Below are 20,726 nucleotides of genomic sequence, written 5' to 3' on the forward strand. Positions count from 1 at the left end.
GATAGGTTGCATTATCAAAGCACGTCTCGCCTATGCATGTCAAAATACCGCCATAAAATGTATTGCTGCCCATATGAGAGCTTCGGTAGAGAATGTGTGCTCAAGAAACGGTATGAGAGTAGATATGGATATTTTTTTAACAAAGTTGGTCTCCACCTTGATATTTAAACAATTTCCACTCTTCATCTCTTCATTATTCATGAGCTGATCTGCTATCTGTATAATTATCAACGTGATTTAGCCAAATAGTAGATATTCTGTCATTCGTTGGAGGTTATCTAGCAAGCTTAGCAACTTTGGTCATTTGACTTTCGTTTGACTGCCGTTACAAAGTTTGTATGATTCGACAACGCTAATACCTACTCGGGGTGCGCTCTGTGCGTCCTGAGCGCGCTCTGTGTCGAGCCTACTGCTGAAATGCACTGAATTAATTGAGGAACATGATAACGCTCTGAATTTATGAATGGCCTGTTTAGCAATTCACAACAATGTCATTGGCGACCAAAGTTATTCTATCATTACTAAATATCAGTTTCACTTGCTGTAAAATATTTACATAGTGGTGCAGCCAAGATGGCAATGTGGCACATCGACAATCTTATTTTGAGGGAACCCTGAGTAACCCTATCTTGGTTTTAAAATGCTTTCAAATGGACAATTCTGATTTTTAAGGTATTTCCCGGGACAAATATGAATAATTCCCGGTATAGAAACTCTGTAGATTTTGAGAAAATGTTTAATCCCTAGTGTGATTCAGCATGCTAGCTAGCTACATTTCAGTCAGTAGCTATCTTTCTAAATGTGGTGGATAAACTAGCTATGAGTTGAACATATTTGGCTGAAAATTAACTAGTAGCCAGTTGTTGTTGCCCATGGTGGAATCATATCTAACCAGCTGGCTCCTGAAGCCTATGTGACATGTCTATGTGCCCATGAGCTCCAGAGCCTAGACGCAGTGTAGCTAACGTCAGCCATTTTTTATAAGAAAACGTGGCTTATAAAAGGCTTGCTAACAAGCCCTTTTTGGCGACAATGTCATTGGGGTGCAGGAATATTAGTCATTGAAGTTCGTGGTTACAACTAGTTTTAGATCCGAGGGGAGAGAAATTGTCTGCCATTGTTTTGTGTTTTGTCACGCACCCAAGAAGGCTCAACCAATCACCCTGCCTGCATACCTGTCAGCCTGTGTGTGTGTGTGAGCTCTGCAATGCTGTAGAGAGGGAAAGTGTCTAACTTTGTTTTACCTTGGTGGCGAGCAGGCGGGTCAGGTAGATCTCAGAGACCATCTTGCTGCCGCGATCTCCCTCGCGCTGGTCCGAGTGGTCGTGGTTCTTGACCAGGTGCCACAGCTTGGTGCCACTTTCCAGGTCGGGCGTGATCATGGGGGTGCGGGAGCGCAGGCTGTCTGGACTACTGGCCGTCCTCAACATACTCTCTGGACGGGAAGATGGGGTAGAGGGGACATGGTTCGGATTCAGATGAATGCATTATGTGACATGTGATAGAGATAGGATATGAGAGGAAGAGAGGGGGGAGGGGGTAGTCTCTAGTCACTTACATCACTCTCAAACCTTACTGTCAAGACTTAGCAAGCATGCATCATTTCTATTGATATTTCTCATGTTTAGCAGTGCTTTCTGAATCATATTCACAGAAAAGCACTTAGCACTTTTTTCCACTAGTTGGTGTTTTGACCAATCATATCAGCTCTGAAAAAGACCTGAAAATAACTGATGTGATTGGTCAAACAAACAGTGGATAAAAAAAGATCAGAATTGGGCTGCCTGTCTAAACGCAAAACACACACCGTATCTGCTGAGGGACTTGGTGAAGGTGGAGGAGTTGGAGATGTTGTAGGCAGAGTTCTGCTTGGGCACTAGGGCGATCACAGAGCCATCCGTCACCTGATTGGGAATATAGGGAACGTCAAAACAGTTAGACTCACCGGCCAGTTCACAAAAATGGATCGCTTTTACAGACAGTGAGTCACGTGGCCATGGCTTGCTATATAAATCAGGCAGACAGGCGTCCAGCTACTGTAAAAGATAACGCTAGAATGGGCAAAATGAGTGACCTAAGCGACTTCGAGCGTGGTATGATCATCGGTGCCAGGCACGCTAGATCCAGTATCTCAGAAACGGCCGCCCTCAAGGGCTTTCCACGCACAACAGTGTCTAGGGTTTCCAGAGAATGGTAAGACAAACAAAAAACATCCAGTCAGCAGCAGTCTTGTGGGCGAAAATTGCTTATTGATGAGAGAGCAACCCAGAACGAGAGTGGTGTGCAGAACGACATCTTGGAACGCACAACTCGTCAATCCTTGTCACAGATGGGCTATTGCAGCAGACGACCATACCGGGTTCCACTCCTACCAGCTAAAAACAAGAAGAAGTGGGTCGAGTGGGCATACGATCACAAACACTGGACAACTGAGGAGTGGAAAACCTCCCATGGTCCGACGAATCCCGGTTCCTGTTGCGCATGCTGATGGCAGAGTCAGGATTTGGCGTAAGCATAGATGAGACCATAGATTCATCCTGCCTGGTGTCAACGGTACAGTCTGGTGGGGGAGGTATACCGCCATCCAATCTGCAGCAACTACATGATGCCATTGCGTCAGCATGGACCAACATCCCTGTGGAAAGTTTCAGACTTGTAGAATTCATGCCCCAAAGAATTCAGGCTGTTCTGGAGGCAAAGGGGGGTCCGGCCCGGTATAAGATGGGTGTACCTAATAAGCTGTCCGGGTATACATGTATTGGCACTGTACAAACAAGTAGTGACCACTCAGAACACTTTGCACATGACATACGGTCAGAAAATACTGATACACATTTCTGGTGACTGGAGTGATTGACTCCAGTACACTGTAAAGCACTTTGGGAGGTACTTTTCCCTCCTGGGATTGGTTGGTTCCTTGTGGTAAAAGGCATGTTCAGGAAGGAACCATAACCCCGCCATCTGGGAGGGGCGGACACTGCGGTCATGAGTGGGTGTATGATAACAACAAAGGGACTATGGTGGTCTGCTTGAAACATGTTGGTATTACGGACTCGGTCAGGTACAGGTTGAAAATGTCAGTGAAGACACTTGCCAGTTGGTCAGCACATGCTCGGAGTACACGTCCAGGTAATCGGTCTGAATGTTGACCTGTTTAATTAGGGATAGGCGTCCCGTTAACGGGACAGTTGTAAATCATGCAGCGCGTTATGTCAAGATCGCAGATTTTAAAGAAACAACAAATGTCGGTTCATATAAGTGTCTTATATTGGCTGAAAATAATTAAATTCTTGTTAATATAACTGCACTGTCCAATTTACAGTAGCTATTACTGCTAAAAAAAATGGCATGCTATTGTTTGAGGAGAGCTCCTAACAACAAAACACTTTTCTCAACGTGATAAATTCACCTCTGAAGGTGAAATCTGTACTTACATTCTGATATCTTGCTCTAATTTATCATCCAAAGGGTCCCAGAGATAACATGAAGTGTTGTTTTGTTAGATAAAATCATTTTTCATATCCTTAAAAGGTCCATATAGCGCGCACAATCAATTTTGTATTTCCACTCGTTCAATTTGCAAAGAAAGGAATCTGTGAAAGTCTCACCCTAAACGTTGTTCGAACGAGTCAAATCACGTTCGTATCTATTCCTCAGAGATCCTAGAAGGACTTCAATATTTCATTAGGGGTGTAGTATATCCTTTAGGACACCATATTTGGTCAGAGAGTGATGCCTTCATGGCACACCGATGACGCGGCCGGCCATCAAATAAGCACATATGGGTTCAAACAAAGCTAGCTAGATAGCCAATGAGCTGGGCTTTATGGGAGTATCCGGAAACCCCGTCTTGGTAGCAAAATGTAGGCGCTAACCTTTTGCGAAAGCATGCCTTTTCCGTTTGGACACAACGTATAAGAATATTCAGAGTTATGAAGTTATGAAAACGGGTTGTTTTGCAAATCTTGAACTTATAATATGGCTACTAATACTTGGAATGCTAAATAAAAGTCCAAGTATATAGATTTGACAATATTCTTGCAGAAAAATGGAATATGAATGCAAATGTCTCCTTCACAATTTCCCCAAATGTACCCGAGGACTTCACACTAAAAGTCTTCTTGTTCACTCATTTTTCAAGTTATCCATTTGCACATATACTGCTGTCATTTTGTGGACACTATCGGAATTACAACAAGAGTGATGGCTATAACTATGACCTTTCTCTTGCATTTCAAAGATGGTGGTAGAAAAAGACCGGTTGTTTTTTTCTTTGTATTTTCTTCTACCAGATCAATTGTGTTATATTCTCCTACATTCAATTCACATTTCACAAAATTCAAAGTGTTTCCTTTCAAATGGTACTAATAATATGCATATCCTTGCTTCAGGGCCTGAGCTACAGGCAGTTAGATTTGGGTATGTCATTTAGGCGAAAGTTGAAAAAAAGGGGGCTATCCCTACATCGGCTACGGCGAGCGTGATCACAGTCGTCCGGAACAGCTGGTACTCTCATGCATGATTCAGTATTTCTTGTCTTGAAACGCGCATAGAAGTAATTTAGCTCGTCTGGTAGGCTTGTGTCACTGGGTAGCTCCAAGATGGGCTTCCCTTTGTAGTCTGTAATAGTTTGCAAGCCCTGCCACATCCGATGAGCATCAGAGCCGGTGTAGTAGGATTCAATCTTAGTCCTGCAATTACGTTTGCCCGTTTGATGGTTTGTCGGAGGTCATAGCGGGATTTCTTATAAACGTCTGGGTTTGAGACCAGCTCCTTGAAAGCGGCAGCTCTACACTTTAGCTCAGTGCGGATGTTGCCTGTAATCCATGGCTTCTGGTTGAGGTATGTACAGTTGAGGCCGGAAGTTTACATACACCTTAGCCAAATACATTTAAACTCAGTTTTCACAATTCCTGACATTTAATCCTAGTAGAAATTCCCTGACTTAGGTCAGATAGGATCATCACTTTATTTTAAGAATGTGAAATGTCAGAATAATAATAGAGAGAATGATTTATTTCAGCTTGTATTTCTTTCATCACATTCCCAGTGGGTCAGAAGTTTACATACACTCAATTAGTATTTGGTAGCATTGCCTTTAAATTGTTTAACTTGGGTCAAATGTTTCGAGTAGCCTTCCACAAGCTTCCCACAATAAGTTGGTGAATTTTGGCCCATTCCTCCTGACAAAGCTGGTGTAACTGAGTCAGGTTTGTAGGCCTCCTTGCTCACACAGGCTTTTTCAGTTCTGCCCACACATTTTCTGTAGAATTAAGGTCAGGGCTTTGTGATGGCCACTCCAACACCTCGACTTTGGAAGACCCATTTGCGACCAAGCTTAAACTTCCTGACTAATGTCTTGAGATGTTGCTTCAATATATCCACATAATTTTCCCCCCTCATGATGCCATCTATTTTGTGAAGTGCACCAGTTCCTCCTGCAGCAAAGCACCCCCACAACATGATGCTTCCACCCCCGTGCTTCACGGTTGGGATGGTGTTCTTCGGTTTGCAAGCTTTTTCATCTAAATATAACAATGGTCATTATGACCAAACAGTTCTATTTTTGTTTCATCACACCAGAGGATATTTCTCCAAAAAGTAGGATCTTTGTCCCCATGTGCAGTTGCAAACCGTAGTCTGGCTTTTTTATGGTGGTTTTGGAGCAGTGGCTTTGATATAGGACTCGTTTTACTGTGGATATAGTTACTTTTGTACCTGTTTCCTCCAGCATCTTCACAAGGTCCTCTGCTGTTGTTCTGGGATTGATTTTCACTTTTCGCACCAAAGTACGTTCATCTCTAGGAGACAGAACGCGTCTCCTTCCTGAGCGGTATGACGGCTGCGTGGTCCCATGGTGTTTATACTTGCGTACTATTGTTTGTAAAGATGAATGTGGTACCTTCAGGCATTTGGAAATTGCTCCCAAGTATGAACCAGACCTGTGGAGGTCTACAATTGTTTGTCTGAGGTCTTGGCTCATTTCTTTTGCTTTTCCCATGATGTCAAGCATAGAAGCACTGAGTTTGAAGGTAGGACTTGAAATACATCCACAGGTACACCTCCAATTGACTCAAATGATGTCAATTAGCCTATCAGAAGCTTCTAAAGCATTGACATAATTTTCGGGAATTTTCCAAGCTGTTTAATGGCATAGTCAACTTAGTGAACTTCTGACCCACTGGAATTGTGATTTGGTGAATTATAAGTGAAATAATCTGTCAATAAACAATTGTTGGAAAAATTACTTGTGTCATGCACAAAGTAGATGTCCTAACCAACTTGTGAAAACTATAATTTGTTAACAAGAAATTTGTGGAGTGGTTGAAAAACGAGTTTTAATGACTCTAACATAAGTGTATGTAAACTTCCGACTTCAACTGTATGTACGGTACCTGTTGGGACAACGTCATCGATGCACTTATTGATGAAGCTGGTGACTGATGTGGTGTACTCCTCAATGCCATCGGATGAGTCCTGGAACATATTACCGTCTGTGCTTGCAAAACAGTCTTGTAGCTTAACATCTGCATTGTCTGACCACTTCCGTATTGAGCGAGTCACTGGTTCCTCCTGCTTTAGTTTTTGCTTATAAGCAGGAATCAGGAGGATAGATTTGCCAAATGGAGGGCGAGGGAGAGCTTTGTACGCATCTCTGTGTGTGGAGTAAAGGTGGTCTAGAGTTTTTTCCCTCTTGTTGCACATGTAATTAGGTAAAACGGATTGAAGTTTCCCTGTATTAAAGTCCCCGGCCAGTAGGAGCGCAGCCTCTGGTTTATCATGTTCTTGTTTGCTTATGGCTTTATACAGCTCGTTGAGTGCGGTCTTAGTGCCAGCATTGGTTTGTGGTGGTAAATAGAGAGTTATGAAAAATAGAGATGCTCTACCTCAGGCGAGCAAAACCTTGAGACTTCCTTAATACTCGATTTTGTGCACCAGCTGTTATTAACAAACAGACACAGACCACCACCCCTTGTCTTACCGGAGGCAGCTGCTCTGTCTTGCCGATGCACGGAAAAAACAGCCAACTGTATATCATCCATGTCGTTGTTCAGCCACGACTCGGTGAAACATAAGATATTGCAGTTTTTAATGTCCCGTTGGTAGGAGAGTCTTGACCGGAGCTCATCAAGTTTATTCGCCAGTGATTGCAATTTGGCCAATAGGGTGGATGGTAGAGGCTGTTACCCACTCGCCGATGAATTCTCACAAGGCACCTGGACTTGCGTCCCCTGTATTTGTGTCTTCTCTTCTCGCGAATGACGGGGATTTGGGCCTGGTTGGTTATTTGGAGTAAATCCTTCGCTTTCGACTCGTTAAAGAAGTATTTTCTGTAATAAAAGCCCCCCCCGTTGCAACAGACTCTTTGGTACCTTATGATTTATTTAGTGTTGTTTACATTGCTCCAAATGATCGGAAAATGATATTGTAAACAAACAGCACCTGTTTGCCATAATATGCATGCAGCGCTTGCTCCTTACCTTATTTTTCTTGATCAAGTATTTTTACTCATTATTTCCACACATTTGACTTTCAAAATACCCCCTGAGCAACCAAACATTCCCACATTTCAAGTTTATTTGTCACATCATTTGCATCCATTTTGCTGTCACATGTATTACGGTGTTCAGAGTTTGTTATAACCAATTTATTAATATGATTACGAAGTGCTCTAGGTCAGGCCCTATTGGTCACGTGCATGCGATGCATACATTTGTCACGTGAAGAGAGACATGGGGATTGTTTCTCCTAAACGAGGGATTTCGGTAACATAACTTTTCAGTCAGAAATGGTTGTAATTCTTATTTTTTTTACCTTTTATTTAACTAGGCAAGTCAGTTAAGAACAAATTCTTATTTTCAATGACGGCCTAGGAACAGTGGGTTAACTGCCTTGTTCAGGGGCAGAACGACAGATTTTTACCTTGTCAGCTCGGGGATTCAATCTCGCAACCTTTCGGTTACTAGTCCAACGCTCTAACCACTAGGCTACCTGCATTATGATGCAGCTTCAGCAACACAGACAGCATGATAAACACTGCTGATGTTCTGTGCTGGTCACTGCAGCAGGGAGGAGAGAGAAAGAGACAACGGTGCTAGTCACACAGTCACTCACTGTTATTATTATAATTCTTTCTTCAGTGCAGCAAGTCTCAAGCCGGCCCAGCACAATCAAATCAGTTGCGGTCGGACTCCCTCTAGTCATCTGTGTGTCTTAATTATTTCATCAAACAGTGCTCTTAAAGCGTCAGACAAGCTCAGTGGATATAGCTGATTTGATTGAAACCCAAAGGATGTGTCTATGGAAAATAACACATTTGAAAAAGACTCGGTCGACCAATACTTTTTTAGTCGGAGTCAGCCCTAAATATCCTGAAGCTCAATGACTGACGTTTTTATTGGTGTGAAAGCAAAAATATGTTTATAATCAGTATACAAGTAGCATGAGAGTCGTTTCACGAAATGAAATGAGTCCCTTTTGCGTCCCTTTGATATTTGAAGAAGAAATTGTGCACCAATATTGGATTTTAAAAGCCTGTTATATTAAATGAAGTGCCCTTTAATATAGACCACATGAAAATGCAATTAATATGATTTTTAATATGAATAAAGACTTGCTAAAGCGCCAACATTTTGGCATGTCCCTCTGAATTCTCAGAAGATTTCTACCCACTTAAACTCAAAGTTTCTCCAAGTTTTCACCATCATTGTTACTTTGGGAAAGTAATTTCTGAAGATTACTATTTATTTAATGTGATTAGTGATTCATTTTAAGGTAAAAAACAACAACATGTCCCTCATTTTGAGGTCAAGCATGTTAACGTGAACTCAACTTTAATATGGTAAAACTATTTCTTTTTAAATCCTGAAAAAAAGCATTGAACGTCTACTAGTCAAATCATAGTGTAAAAGCAGGTGAGCTGGTTCTACTCTTTTGGCTATTTTCTGGTGTTTTGTGGTGGAAAACTAAGTGGGTTGAGCATAACACGTAAACCATGTTCCCCATAGACAGACAATTGTTTTTTTAAACAATTGAATCTTTTTTTTGTGAAGCTTGCATTAATTTGCCCCTCCCTGTTGCACACAACACACTTCCATTCCCCCTGTCACTAGGGGATTTATGGCTGATTTAAGATTAAATTGCCCCTTAAAGGAAAGATGCACACATTTTAAATGGTATATCGTATTTGTGCATCTCGGAGCGATGTTCTATCACTGTATTAATTTGGGATCTATCGCATCCCACCACTGTCCCAGAGTATGTTTGGAATATTTATTTGTTGCACAGAAGAACAAGTTGACCAATAGAATAGGTCAACTTTTGTGCTATGGGGGATAGTAAACAGTCCCTTTTTCAGGACCCTGTCTTTCAAAGATAATTCACAAAAATCCAAAATAACTTCACTGTAAAGGGTTTAAATACTGTTTCCCATGCTTGTTCAATGAACCATGAACAATTAATGAACATGCACCTGTGGAACGGTCATTAAGACACCAACAGCTTACAGACGGTAGGCAATTAAGGTCACAGTTATGAAAACTTAGGACACTAAAGAGGCCTTTCTACTGACTCTGAAAAACACCAAAAGAAAGATGCCCAGGGTCCCTGCTCATCTGCGTGAACTTGCCTTAGGCATGCTGCAAGGAGGCATGAGGACTGCAGATATGGCCAGGGCAATAAATTGCAATGTCCGTACTGTGAGACGCCTAAGACAGCGCTACAGGGAGACATGATGGACAGCTGATCGTCCTCGCAGTGGCAGACCACGTGTAACAGCACCTGCACAGGATTGGTACATCCGAACATCACACCTGTGGGACAGGTACAGGATGGCAAGTTACACCAGGAACGCACAATCCCTCCATCAGTGCTCAGACTGTCCGCAATAGGCTGAGAGAGGCTGGACTGAGGGCTTGTAGGCCTGTTGTAAGGCAGGTCTTCGCCAGACATCACCGGCAACTATGGGCACAAACCCACCGTTGCTGGACCAGACAGGACTGGCAAAAAGTGCTCTTCACTGACGCGGTTTTGTCTCACCAGGGGTGATGGTCGGATTCGCGTTTATCGTCGAAAGAATGAGCGTTACACCGAGGCCTGTACTCTGGAGCGGGATCGATTTGGAGCTGGAGGGTCCATTATGGTCTGGGGAGGTGTGTCACAGCGTCATCGGACTGAGCTTGTTGTCATTGCAGGCAATCTCAACACTGTGCGTTACAGGGGAGACATCCTCCTCCCTCCTCATGTGGTACCCTTCCTGCAGGCTCATCATGACATGACCCTCCAGCATGACAATGCCACCAGCCATACTGCTCGTTCTGTGCATGATTTCCTGCAAGACAGGAATGTCAGTGTTCCACCATGGCCAGCGAAGAGCCCGGATCTCAATCCCATTGAGTACGTCTGGGACCTGTTGGATCGGAGGGTGAGGGCTACGGCCATTCCCCCCAGAAATGTCCGGGAACATGAAGGTGCCTTGATGGAAGAGTGGGCTAACATCTCACAGCAAGAACTGGAAAATCTGGTGCAGTCCATGATGCACTACAATACTTAATGCAGCTGGTGGCCATCCAGATACTGACTGTTACTTTTGATTTTGACCCCCCTTTTGTTCAGGGACACATTATTCCATGTCTGTGGAACTTGTTCAGTTTATGTCTCAGTTGTTGAATCTTGTGATGTTCATACAAATATCACACATGTTAAGTTTGCTGAAAATAAATGCAGTTGACAGTGAGAGGACGTTTCTTTTTATGCTGAGTTTAGATGACATAGGCTAGTGCTTTTGCTGTTCGTTAGGCCTATTAATCTTGTTGGCTGACAAAAAGTAGGTTAAATGTGGACAGTTTTAACATCTTCAACATGCGCCTCAGATTTTAATAAGAGGTTGTGTCCCCGATGTGTCTGTCTTCATTCACTTGTAGCAAACTCTTAGCTGAAATGCTTGTGAGCAGGACCCGATCACTTGACAGGCATTGGCTACATCTGAGAGAGCCATGTGAGTGAGAGGTGCTTCTTAGCACGGCAGCCTGGAGAATGGAATTATAATTAGCCTATTATATTCAGCCCAAGGGCACAACGGCCACTTTGGCTGCAAAAGGCATGGATTTTTTTAGGGGGGCATTATGGCCACTCAAGGGGCATGCCGCCGGGAGATTCGAGGCCTGGTGTGAATATTATCAAGTGCTTGTCAAATGGTGAATGAGAGACTGATGAAGTGTGTGAAGCTTGCAACTTTTTTCAAATCATCATTAGAGTCCCATCATGCAGCCATAGAATGTATTAAACATCAAAACATATAGCTCAACGTTTGTACTATTAAAGTTGCATAAATAACTCTAAATTAAGCATATAGGAGGGCCAGTTTCTTTGTTAACCGCTCAACACAGAGTACATTTGCACATTTGCTTTGAAATCGTTAGGAGAAAACATCCTTTTTATTTTATTAAGCTATGATAAATTGAATTCTTCATACTATAAAATAATTTTAAAAATTATGCCATGGAATTCTAAGCAAATCTTGTCTGCTAAATGAACTAGTGTAGCACACAGCCTTATTGCATAGCCAGATCAGGGCCTAACATACTGTAAGGACAACTCAGAGTATGTTATTCTGTTCTTCAGAAACATTTTCTTCATATCATGTTTCTTTAGACCTGTCTAAAATAAATCATTGATTTATTGTGATGGTGTAGGCTATATTAAATAGATTTTTTCAACTTTTTTAAAATGTAGATGTTTCAACGGTCTGCGTCAATGGCTTGTAGGCTATGCGTGGAAGCCAGGAGATGCTAAGCGTGTTAATGTTAATTAACAGTCAATTACTGTGAGACCGGCAGTTATTTGCATGACAATCAGCGGCTGACGGAATTTCATGACCACCACAGCCCTATTCACACCCCTTGACTTTTTCCACATTTTGTTGTGTTACAGCCTGAATTTAAAATGGCTTAAATTGAGATTGTGTCAATACCCCATAACGTAAACATTGAATTATGTTTTCATTAGTTGTTTTTTTTACAAATTAATAAAAAATGAGAAGCTGAAATGTCTTGAGTCAATAAGTATTCAACCCCTTTGTTATGGCAAACCTAAATAATAAAAATGTGCTTAAAAAGTCACACAATAAGTTGCATGGACTCACTCTGTGTGCAATAATAGTGTTTAACATGATTTTTGAATGACAACCTCATCTCTGTACCCCACACAAAAATCATAGAGAAAAACCTGGTTCAGTCTGGTTTCTACCAAGACACAGAGGGGAAATTGGTGATATGACACCCATGAATTTGTGGCTGCAGACACCAAGTGATGTTCGAGTGGTGTCCTACGTCGATGCAGAAATATTTGTAAATCTGTAATTGTAAAGTATAGACTACAAATAAAATGTAATTGATTGAATAATTGACTGATTGATTAAACAACATGACTTAGTCAACTTTGAGATCTAAACCTAAAGCATGAGAGACTTGCCTGGTAATGGGCCAGTGTATTGAGTCTCTTCCAGTCGTTGTCTATCTTGGTGGTGACGTCCTCGTCCTGGAGGATGATCCGGGCCATCCTTCCCTGACGCCACTCTGAACACAAACATAGGGGACAGAGAGAGAGGGGTGTTAGTGTGTGTGTGTCCGTGGGTCTGCATGCACTCATTTGTGTGTATGTGTGTGTGTATGACACGTACGCAGGTGTGTGTGTGTGTGTGCTTATAAGTGTGTGTCCTCCTCACCGAGGTCCATGTCTCCAGCCTTGGGTCTCTGGGAGTAGGGACTGCCTTTGTACACCGCGTCCAGCAACTTCTCCTTCACCTGAGTCACCGTGTCACAGTTCAGCCCCTTCACCGTCACCTCTGGGGAATTCTCGTTCTCCGGGTTCACACAGTGCAGGGTCTAGAGGGTGTGTGGTGTTAGGGTAAAGGTCAAAGTTCAGATTGGGAGGGAGGAAGAGTCACTGGACTAGAGGCTTGAAGCAGAGCGATTAGTGTGGGCATGTGAGGTGACACTGTGTGATACACGACAGTTCAGCTAATATGTTTCATATTACATATTAACTCATATTATACTGTTATGCCAAGTCGCTTTATTGACGTCTATGCTATTCTAGCTACTATATTACCTAGCAGGCCAGACGAATGGTTCTCAGGGCAATGAATTGATTCAGTGAGATAATGTCAAAGTGTTCTGTTTATTTTTGTGATTCAAGCTCTGACTGCGGTACTGACCAGGGTCTTGTAGTCAATCTGCTGTCTAATGAGCTTGTCCTCGCTGAGTGAGTAGCGCGCCTCTCCGGTGATGGAGTCTATAGGACCCTTCTCCATCTGCTGCTTGATGGCACAGTACAGCATGAACAGGGGCTCGCCAGCACACTCCTACACACACAGGGGCAAAGGTGAGAGGTCAATTACACACATAAATACACTTGCAACATGTCACTGATACATACACACAACCCTAATTTCAGTATTTCGGAAACAATAGGAAATAGAGTAGTCTTCAAACGCAAGACAACAAGTATGCTTTCTTAACGGAGAAAGTCAAGTTTGATAATGCATGAAAGGTAAAATTTGTGCATTCCAATCTGCTGTTAGCCACAGTGCCTACGGCACTGCTAAATGATAAGGTCGTAGCAAGCCTCCCACGGCTATTGGCATGGTGACAAGTGAACCACTCCCAGGTAGCAATTTCTCCCGTGCATTTTAACCCGGGGAAAAACAGCCTTTAATAAGGCAGAACGTTTCGAAATGAACACTCAGCTTGGGGCCAACGTTGAGAGAACGCTAGCGGCAGTCGATGGAGGAGTTAACAGTAGGTTAACGAGTCAGGAGCGGAAAAAGCACTCTGCTGCGTGAAAGGTGTCAACGAGGAAATGAGAGGTTGGCTAGCGGGGTCTCTGGTTTTTCATCCTTTTCTCCCCTTGTTCCTCCATCGTTCTGACTTCTGCCTAGCACAGTGATTCTCACCTCCAACTCTTGCTAGTCTCGTGCTAGTTTCTCCCCCTGGCTAAACCTTTTTCTCCATCTCCTTATATTTCTCTACTCCTTCCACCCAGCTGGTTCTTAACTTTTGTGATTTTTTCCTCACTTTTCCTTGAGACTTGAGTAGACGTATAAATTCAGAGCCTTTCTTATTGGTCAAATCCAGGTCGTCCTTCCCCGTTTCAGTTAGTTTGCTTCACTTTGGTGCCTAACGAACACGAAACACGTGCTTGCGTCCCTGACAGACTTACCTTGAGGAACTTGTAGAGGAGGAATGTGAACCAGTTGGTGAGCATCTTCTCAGCCACCGACTCAGTCCTACGGGGGCGGGGGGAGGAAAAGAAAGATTGAGAGAAAAACGTTATCTTCTGGAATGACAAAGTTTTAATGGCAACAACATAAATCGACACTTGACTGACAGAGGAACGACTGTACAAGGGTTGGAGATTTTGGAGTGAATTCTGCCTTCTTCCTCCTAGTAACAAGTGACCAACCTACCCTCGGGCTAGTAACTGAGAGCAAATACACACCATTTTCCCTGGGAAAAGGTATTTAACATGGAAGTTCACTTCAAAGAGCTTAACTTAAAATTATTCCACAGAATGCTGGTAGGCTATACCCTTCTCTCTGCACACAAACAAATTAACTCAAATAACAAAACCCACATTTCTTTTTTCAAAGCAAACCCAGCAATCTTCATTAAAAACACAGCAATTAGTCTAATTCGTTAACGTCTCTTGCTAATCACCAACCTGGCTCGTAATGAGGAGCCTCCAGAAAGGTTCCCCCCCTCCAGAAAGAAAGTTAAAAACACAAGTAATTAAAAGGCATTGTAATTAACGCGACTTACTACATTTAATTTGTTAACAGCAACGAGGGAAGAGTGTGTGTGCGCACGCGTGTGTTTGTGTGTGTTTGTGACACAGTATGAAAGGAAGGGACTTAAGGGGGAAAAGCTTTGTTTTCTCACCCACCCCCTCCTCTGTCCCTCCTTTTAGAATCAGTGCTGCCGTCTCCTGAATAATACATTCCCAGAGACTATGATTACTCAGAAAAGGATGAATCAAGGATTGTGTGTGTATGTGTGTGCCAGCAAGCAGGTTATCCAGGGTTGAGACTGGGAGCAGAGATTGTGCGAAGAAAAGTCAATTTTTCTAGAAGTCTGTTCAGATTTGTTTGATGTGGGCAAAATGTGTTATTTTTCCTTCGCATAGAGGAGAGGAGAGGTAGAGGAGAGGGGTTGAAAGTAGAGGACCAGGAAAGAACATGCTTTTGTCCACTACCTGACCTAATACTTGGGGACAGGTGAACACCAACTGAGTGCGTGAGTGAGTGAGTGAGTGAGTGAGTGAGTGAGTGAGTGAGTGAAAGTGTGGGCATGCGTGCGTGCGTGGATGGAAGTGTAGTATAATTCATAATGAACATGGAAAATGTTTTTGGAATAGTGTAGTCTAAAACCTAAAAACACCAACACACAAAGGGTATTCTGTAGCTCAAATCTGTGTGTGCGTGCAGCCATATGTGTGTCATCTTCATAACCAGGACAGTGTATGTGCCACATTCCTCCAGCGGGGCTTTTAGCAACATCATGTCAATTTCACCGCCGCAGCAGACTGGCTCAGTCATTTATTTGATTCGATTTTAATTACATATCTCTCAATGGAGAGGGAAAAACTTCCCTTTTTCATGATTTCATGTTTAATTCCTGTGTCTATCATTTCTCTCTATCCCTTTCTTCATGTCTCTCTCTCTCGGTCTTACCTAACTGATTACCAGTCTATGTCTCCCCTGGGATATTTCTCCCATTTTCTGCCTTAACATTCCATTCTCTCGCTCCCCAGTGCCGTGCACTCTCTCTCTCTCTCTTGACCTTCCTCTACCTCCATCTTTCTCTGTCTGTAATCTGTCATTCGTCCTCCCACTAGCACTCAGTCTCTCCGTCCCACCCTCCCTCCCTCCCCTTCTGGCCACCTTTGTTATTCACCTCTCTTTCCACACTCCACAACCCCTTTCACACTCTCCCCATCTCGCAGTCTTCCTCCCTCGCCTTCTCTCTCCCTGTATCTCTCCTTCTCCTTCCCCCCCTCCTCTCTCTTTCCCTCTCCTTCCCTCCCCCTCTCTCCCTTTTTCCCTCTCTGTCTGGCTCAGTAGTCCTGTCTGCCCTGTGGCTGGCTGAGTGGCTGGGCCTCCTGTGGGAGTCAGTGGGTGTGCTCAGGGGTGTAATCCTTCCTGACAGAGACAATGCTGAGGTGGAGGAGAGGGAAAGGAGGAGAGGGGGAGAGAGAGGAGAGGTAGGCTACAGTTACTGGCCGTCTACAGCGTCCCTCTTTAGTGTAACACGCGTTAGAACGGATAACTGGTAACTGAAACGGCTAACTGATAACAAAAAACGGCTAACTCATAACAAACACGGCTAACTGATAACAAAAACGGCTAACCACTAAGCTATGGCAGATCAATCCTCTCTCTTTCCTTTCTTCCAGGCTCAATTGTACACCTCATAGGCTACGCAGATAGGCTAGCCCAACCCACCCTTAATCATAGCCTAACAGAGGCGGACCGTACCTTCGAAGCAGAACCTTTGGGGGTGGTATTTGCTTTCCAGGTTCTTGATGATTATATAGCAAAGCCCAACCCAACCACACCCCAACCTACGCGGATCGTACGTTCTGAGCAGCAGCTTGGGGTGGTTCGTGCTCTCTAGGTTCTAACCCTCTCTCCCCTCCCACTGCTACACAGATAGACCAGCCCAACACAACACAACCCAATGGTGGACCGTACCTTCTCAACAGTAGCTTGGGGTGGTTCTTGCTCTCCAGGTTCTTGTCGATTAGGTCCGAGAGGAGCTGTTTTAACACCCCTGTGGCGTACTCCATCTCGCCCTGGAGCGCAGTCATGACCAGCGACGCCACGTTGCCGCGGTCTCGCATGGAGAAAGAGCGTTGAGCTTCTAGCGTGCGGATGAAGGTCAAGAGGAAGTGCTTCTTGGTGAGCAGCTGGCCGAACAGGGTGAGAGCCTTCTCCACATTGGCCTGAACCTATCAGAGAGAGGGGGCAGAGCAGTCTTTGAGGTACAAAAGACCCAATATCACAGACGTCTGGTCGCGCACACAGGCACAAACTTGCACACACACTCTCCATGAAGCTGTATGAATCAAACAACTACAGCCCCACCCCCAATAGAACACCAGGTTATTTTGAAAGCAGCCAGTGGTGGCTGGTTGTCTTGTAGGGAGGCGAAACCTGGTGGTGTGAAGGGAAATTGTATTGGCGCACCACAGTTGAGGCTAATCGCATCTGGGATACAAATGAAAATCCGATGCTAGGCGCCAGACAGACGTGCAATACAGTTCATAACTAGTAGATATGCCGTCTGTCACGCTCCCCTCTCTCTCTCCTCGCCCCTCAGAGCTGATACCGTACAATACATGCACCATCCAGAAAACGTATCTTCTTATAAGTCTATGTATGTATGTACAGTTGAAGTCGGAAGTTTACATACACCTTAGCCAAATACATTTAAACTCAGTTTTTCGCAATACCTGACAAAATTCCCCGTCTTAGGTCTGTTAGGATCACCACTTTATTTTAAGAATGTGAAATGTCAGAATAATAGCAGAGAGAATTATTTATTTCTGCTTGTATTTCTTTCATCCCATTCCCAGTGGGTCAGAAGTTTACATACACTCAATTAGTATTTGGTAGCATTGCCTTTACATTGTTTAACTTGGGTCAAACGTTTCGGGTAGCCTTCCACAAGCTTGGCCCATTCCTCCTGACAGAGGTGGTGTAACTGAGTCAGGTTTGTAGGCCTCCTTGCTCACACAGGCTTTTTCAGTTCTGCCCACAAATGTTCTATGGGATTAAGGTCAGGGCTTTGTGATGGCCACTCCAATACCTTGACTTTGTTGTTCTTTAGCCATTTTGCCACAACCTTGGAAGTATGCTATGGGTCATTGTCCATTTGGAAGATCCATTTGCGACCAAGCTTTAACTTCCTGACTGATGCCTTGATATGTTGCTTCAATATATCCACATAAATGTCCTCCCTCATATTGCCATCTATTTTGTGAAGTGCACCTTTTCCTCCTGCAGCAAAGCACCCCCACAACATGATGCTGCCACCCCCGTGCTTCACGGTTGGGATGGTATTCTTCGGCTTGCAAGCTTTTTCCTCCAAACATAACAATGGTCATTATGGCCATTTCATCAGACCAGAGGACATTTCTCAAAAAAGTACAATCTTTGTCCCCATGTGCAGTTGCAAACTGTAGTCAGTCTTTTTTTTCATGGTGGTTTTGGAGCAGTGGATTCTTATTTGCTGAGCAGCCTTTCAGGTTATGTCGATATAGGACTCGTTTTACTGTGGATATAGATACTTTTGTACCTGCTTCCTCCAGCATCTTCAGAAGGTCCTTTGCTGTTGTTCTGGGATTGATTTGCACTTTTCGCATCAAAGTACGTTCATCTCTAGGAGACAAAACCCGTCTCCTCCCTGAGCGATATGACGGCTGCGTGGTCCCATGGTGTTTATACTTGCGTACTATAGTTTGTACAGATGAACGTGGTACCTTCAGGCATTTGAAAATTCCTCCCAAGGATGAACCAGACTTGTGGAGGTCTACAATTTTTTTTCTGAGGTCTTGGCTGATTTCTTTTGATTTTCCTATGATGTCAAGCAAAGACTTACTGAGTCTGAAGGTAGGCCTTGAAATACATGCACAGGTACACCTCCAAATGACTCAAATGATGATCATTTTCTGGAATTTTCCAAGCTGTTTGAAAGGCACAGTCAACTTTTCATATGTAAACTTCTGACCCATTGAAATTGTGATACAGTGAGTTATAAGTGAAATGATCTGTCTGTAAACAATTGTTGGAAAAATTACTTGTGTCATGCACAAAGTAGATGTCCTAACCGACTTGCCAAAACTATAGTTTGTTAACAAGAAATTTGTGGAGTGGTTGAAAAACTAGTTTTAATGACTCCAACCTAAGTCGATGTAAACTTACGACTTCAACTGTGTGTGTGTGTGTGTGTGTGTGTGTGTGTGTGTGTGTGTACGTGATGGTATCGTAATAGGTTATAGGCCATGCTATCTTGACCTGATGATGCAATGTGGCGCAGTTGAGTGATCAACACATAACCTCCCTTGGGTGGTGAAATAGTGGAATAGAATGGAAGAGTGTTTCATTGAATGTGTGAGTCCTGTTTCTCAGACCCTGGACATGCTATGGCCATCTATCAATCTCAACGTTTCCACAGAGTGTTAGAAAGGTCTCTGGCTCCGTATTCATAAAGTGTTCCAGAGGAGTGCTGATCAAGCCCTTATTAGATCATAATAGGCCTATTAGATTCTCTTAGGATCAGGAGGACCTGATCCTAGATCAGCAGGGCTATTGGGTTACCATGGTTTGAGTACAAGCCCCCCCCACCCCCCAAAAAATTACATCACCCCTAAGAATCAATGCATAATTGGAACCCTGGGCGTTACTGACCCGTACCTCCATCTCCTTGAGCACAGGGTGGTCCTCGATACCGGGGAAGAGGACCCTCATGGCATAGGTTCTGTAGTCCAGGAAGGGGATGCCAGCTCCGTCCAGCTCCTGCGTCAGCTCATGGATGTCGGTCTGCAGCTCCGCAAAGGCTTGGGAGAGAGAAGGGAGGGAGGGAGGGAGGTAGGGAGGAGGAGAGAGAGTTAGAAGGATAGTTAATCTATTGTTAATGTACGTACACTATTGCATTGACAGTTTTAACATTGGTCCCGTGTTAAATATTTGTCAGTGTTGTTGTTGGATAAAAGCTAAACATTTTGGACTGATTTTAAGTGAACTCGGGTAGAGTAGAGAGTACACAAAGAGCTGGAAATATGGAAATATGGACACACACCTACGCAAACACACATTTCAACTCTCTCCCTACCGCAGAGCTCTCCACGCAGCGGAGTGGCCACAGTGACATATCTTAGTGTGTCCCACTGCTCATACACATTTTGCTCTCTACATGCATGTCCTGTGACCCATTGTATGTCCCCTCCATTTCTTTCAGTGGCTTCTAAAGTCGGTAGCCATGAAGTGCTTTGAAAGGCTGGTCATGGCTCACATCAACAGCATCATCCCTGAAACCCTAGACCCACTCCAATTCGCATACCACCAACAGATGCACAGATGTCGCAATCGCCATCATACTCCACACTGCCCTTTCCCACCTGGACAAAAGGAACACCTACGTGAGAATGCTGTTCATTGACTACAGCTCAGCGTTCAACACCATAGTGCCCACAAATCCCTCTGCAACTGGATCCTGGACTTCCTGACGGGCCACCCCCAGGTGGTATGGGTAGGCAGCAACCAACACTGGGGACAATCAGGGGGTGCATTCTTAGTCCACTCCTGTACTCCCTGTTCACCCACGACTGCAGGCATGACTCCATCACCATCATTAAGTTTGCTGACGACACAACAGTGGTAGGCCTGATCACCGGCAATGATGAGATGGCCTATAGGGAGGTCGTCAGAGACCTGGCAGTGTGGTTTCAGGACAACAACATCTCCCTCAATGTGAGCAAGACAAAGGAGCTGGTCGTGGACTACAGGAAAAGGAGGGCTGAACAGGCCCCCATTAACATCGACGGGGCTGTAGTGGAGCGGGTCGAGAGTTTCAAGTTCCTTGGTGTCCACATCACCAACAAACTATCATGGTCCAAACATACCAAGACAGTCGTGAAGAGGGCACGACAACACCTTTTCCCCCTCA

At 44.0% G+C, this 20,726-nt stretch overlaps 1 protein-coding gene across 2 annotated transcripts in view; it reads right to left on the reverse strand.

Moving 5' to 3' along the window:
- LOC115208290 (plexin-A1-like) overlaps window positions 1-20,726 on the reverse strand; it is an 86,034-nt gene that overhangs the window by 9,595 nt on the left and 55,713 nt on the right. Inside the window, exons 12-19 of one of the 2 annotated variants that reach the window (XM_029776225.1) lie at window positions 19,475-19,617; window positions 16,751-17,007; window positions 14,221-14,287; window positions 13,217-13,363; window positions 12,725-12,884; window positions 12,472-12,575; window positions 1,808-1,904; window positions 1,245-1,435 (exon numbers count right to left, since the gene is read on the reverse strand). In XM_029776225.1, coding sequence (XP_029632085.1) covers window positions 1,245-1,435; window positions 1,808-1,904; window positions 12,472-12,575; window positions 12,725-12,884; window positions 13,217-13,363; window positions 14,221-14,287; window positions 16,751-17,007; window positions 19,475-19,617 — 1,166 coding nt within the window. Of the gene's footprint in view, window positions 1-1,244; window positions 1,436-1,807; window positions 1,905-12,471; window positions 12,576-12,724; window positions 12,885-13,216; window positions 13,364-14,220; window positions 14,288-16,750; window positions 17,008-19,468; window positions 19,618-20,726 lie in introns of both variants that reach the window. The other variant, XM_029776224.1, reaches the window with a different exon arrangement.

Source organism: Salmo trutta, chromosome 14 (genome assembly GCF_901001165.1).
Source record: "Salmo trutta chromosome 14, fSalTru1.1, whole genome shotgun sequence".
NCBI classification, from domain to species: Eukaryota; Metazoa; Chordata; class Actinopteri; order Salmoniformes; family Salmonidae; genus Salmo; species Salmo trutta.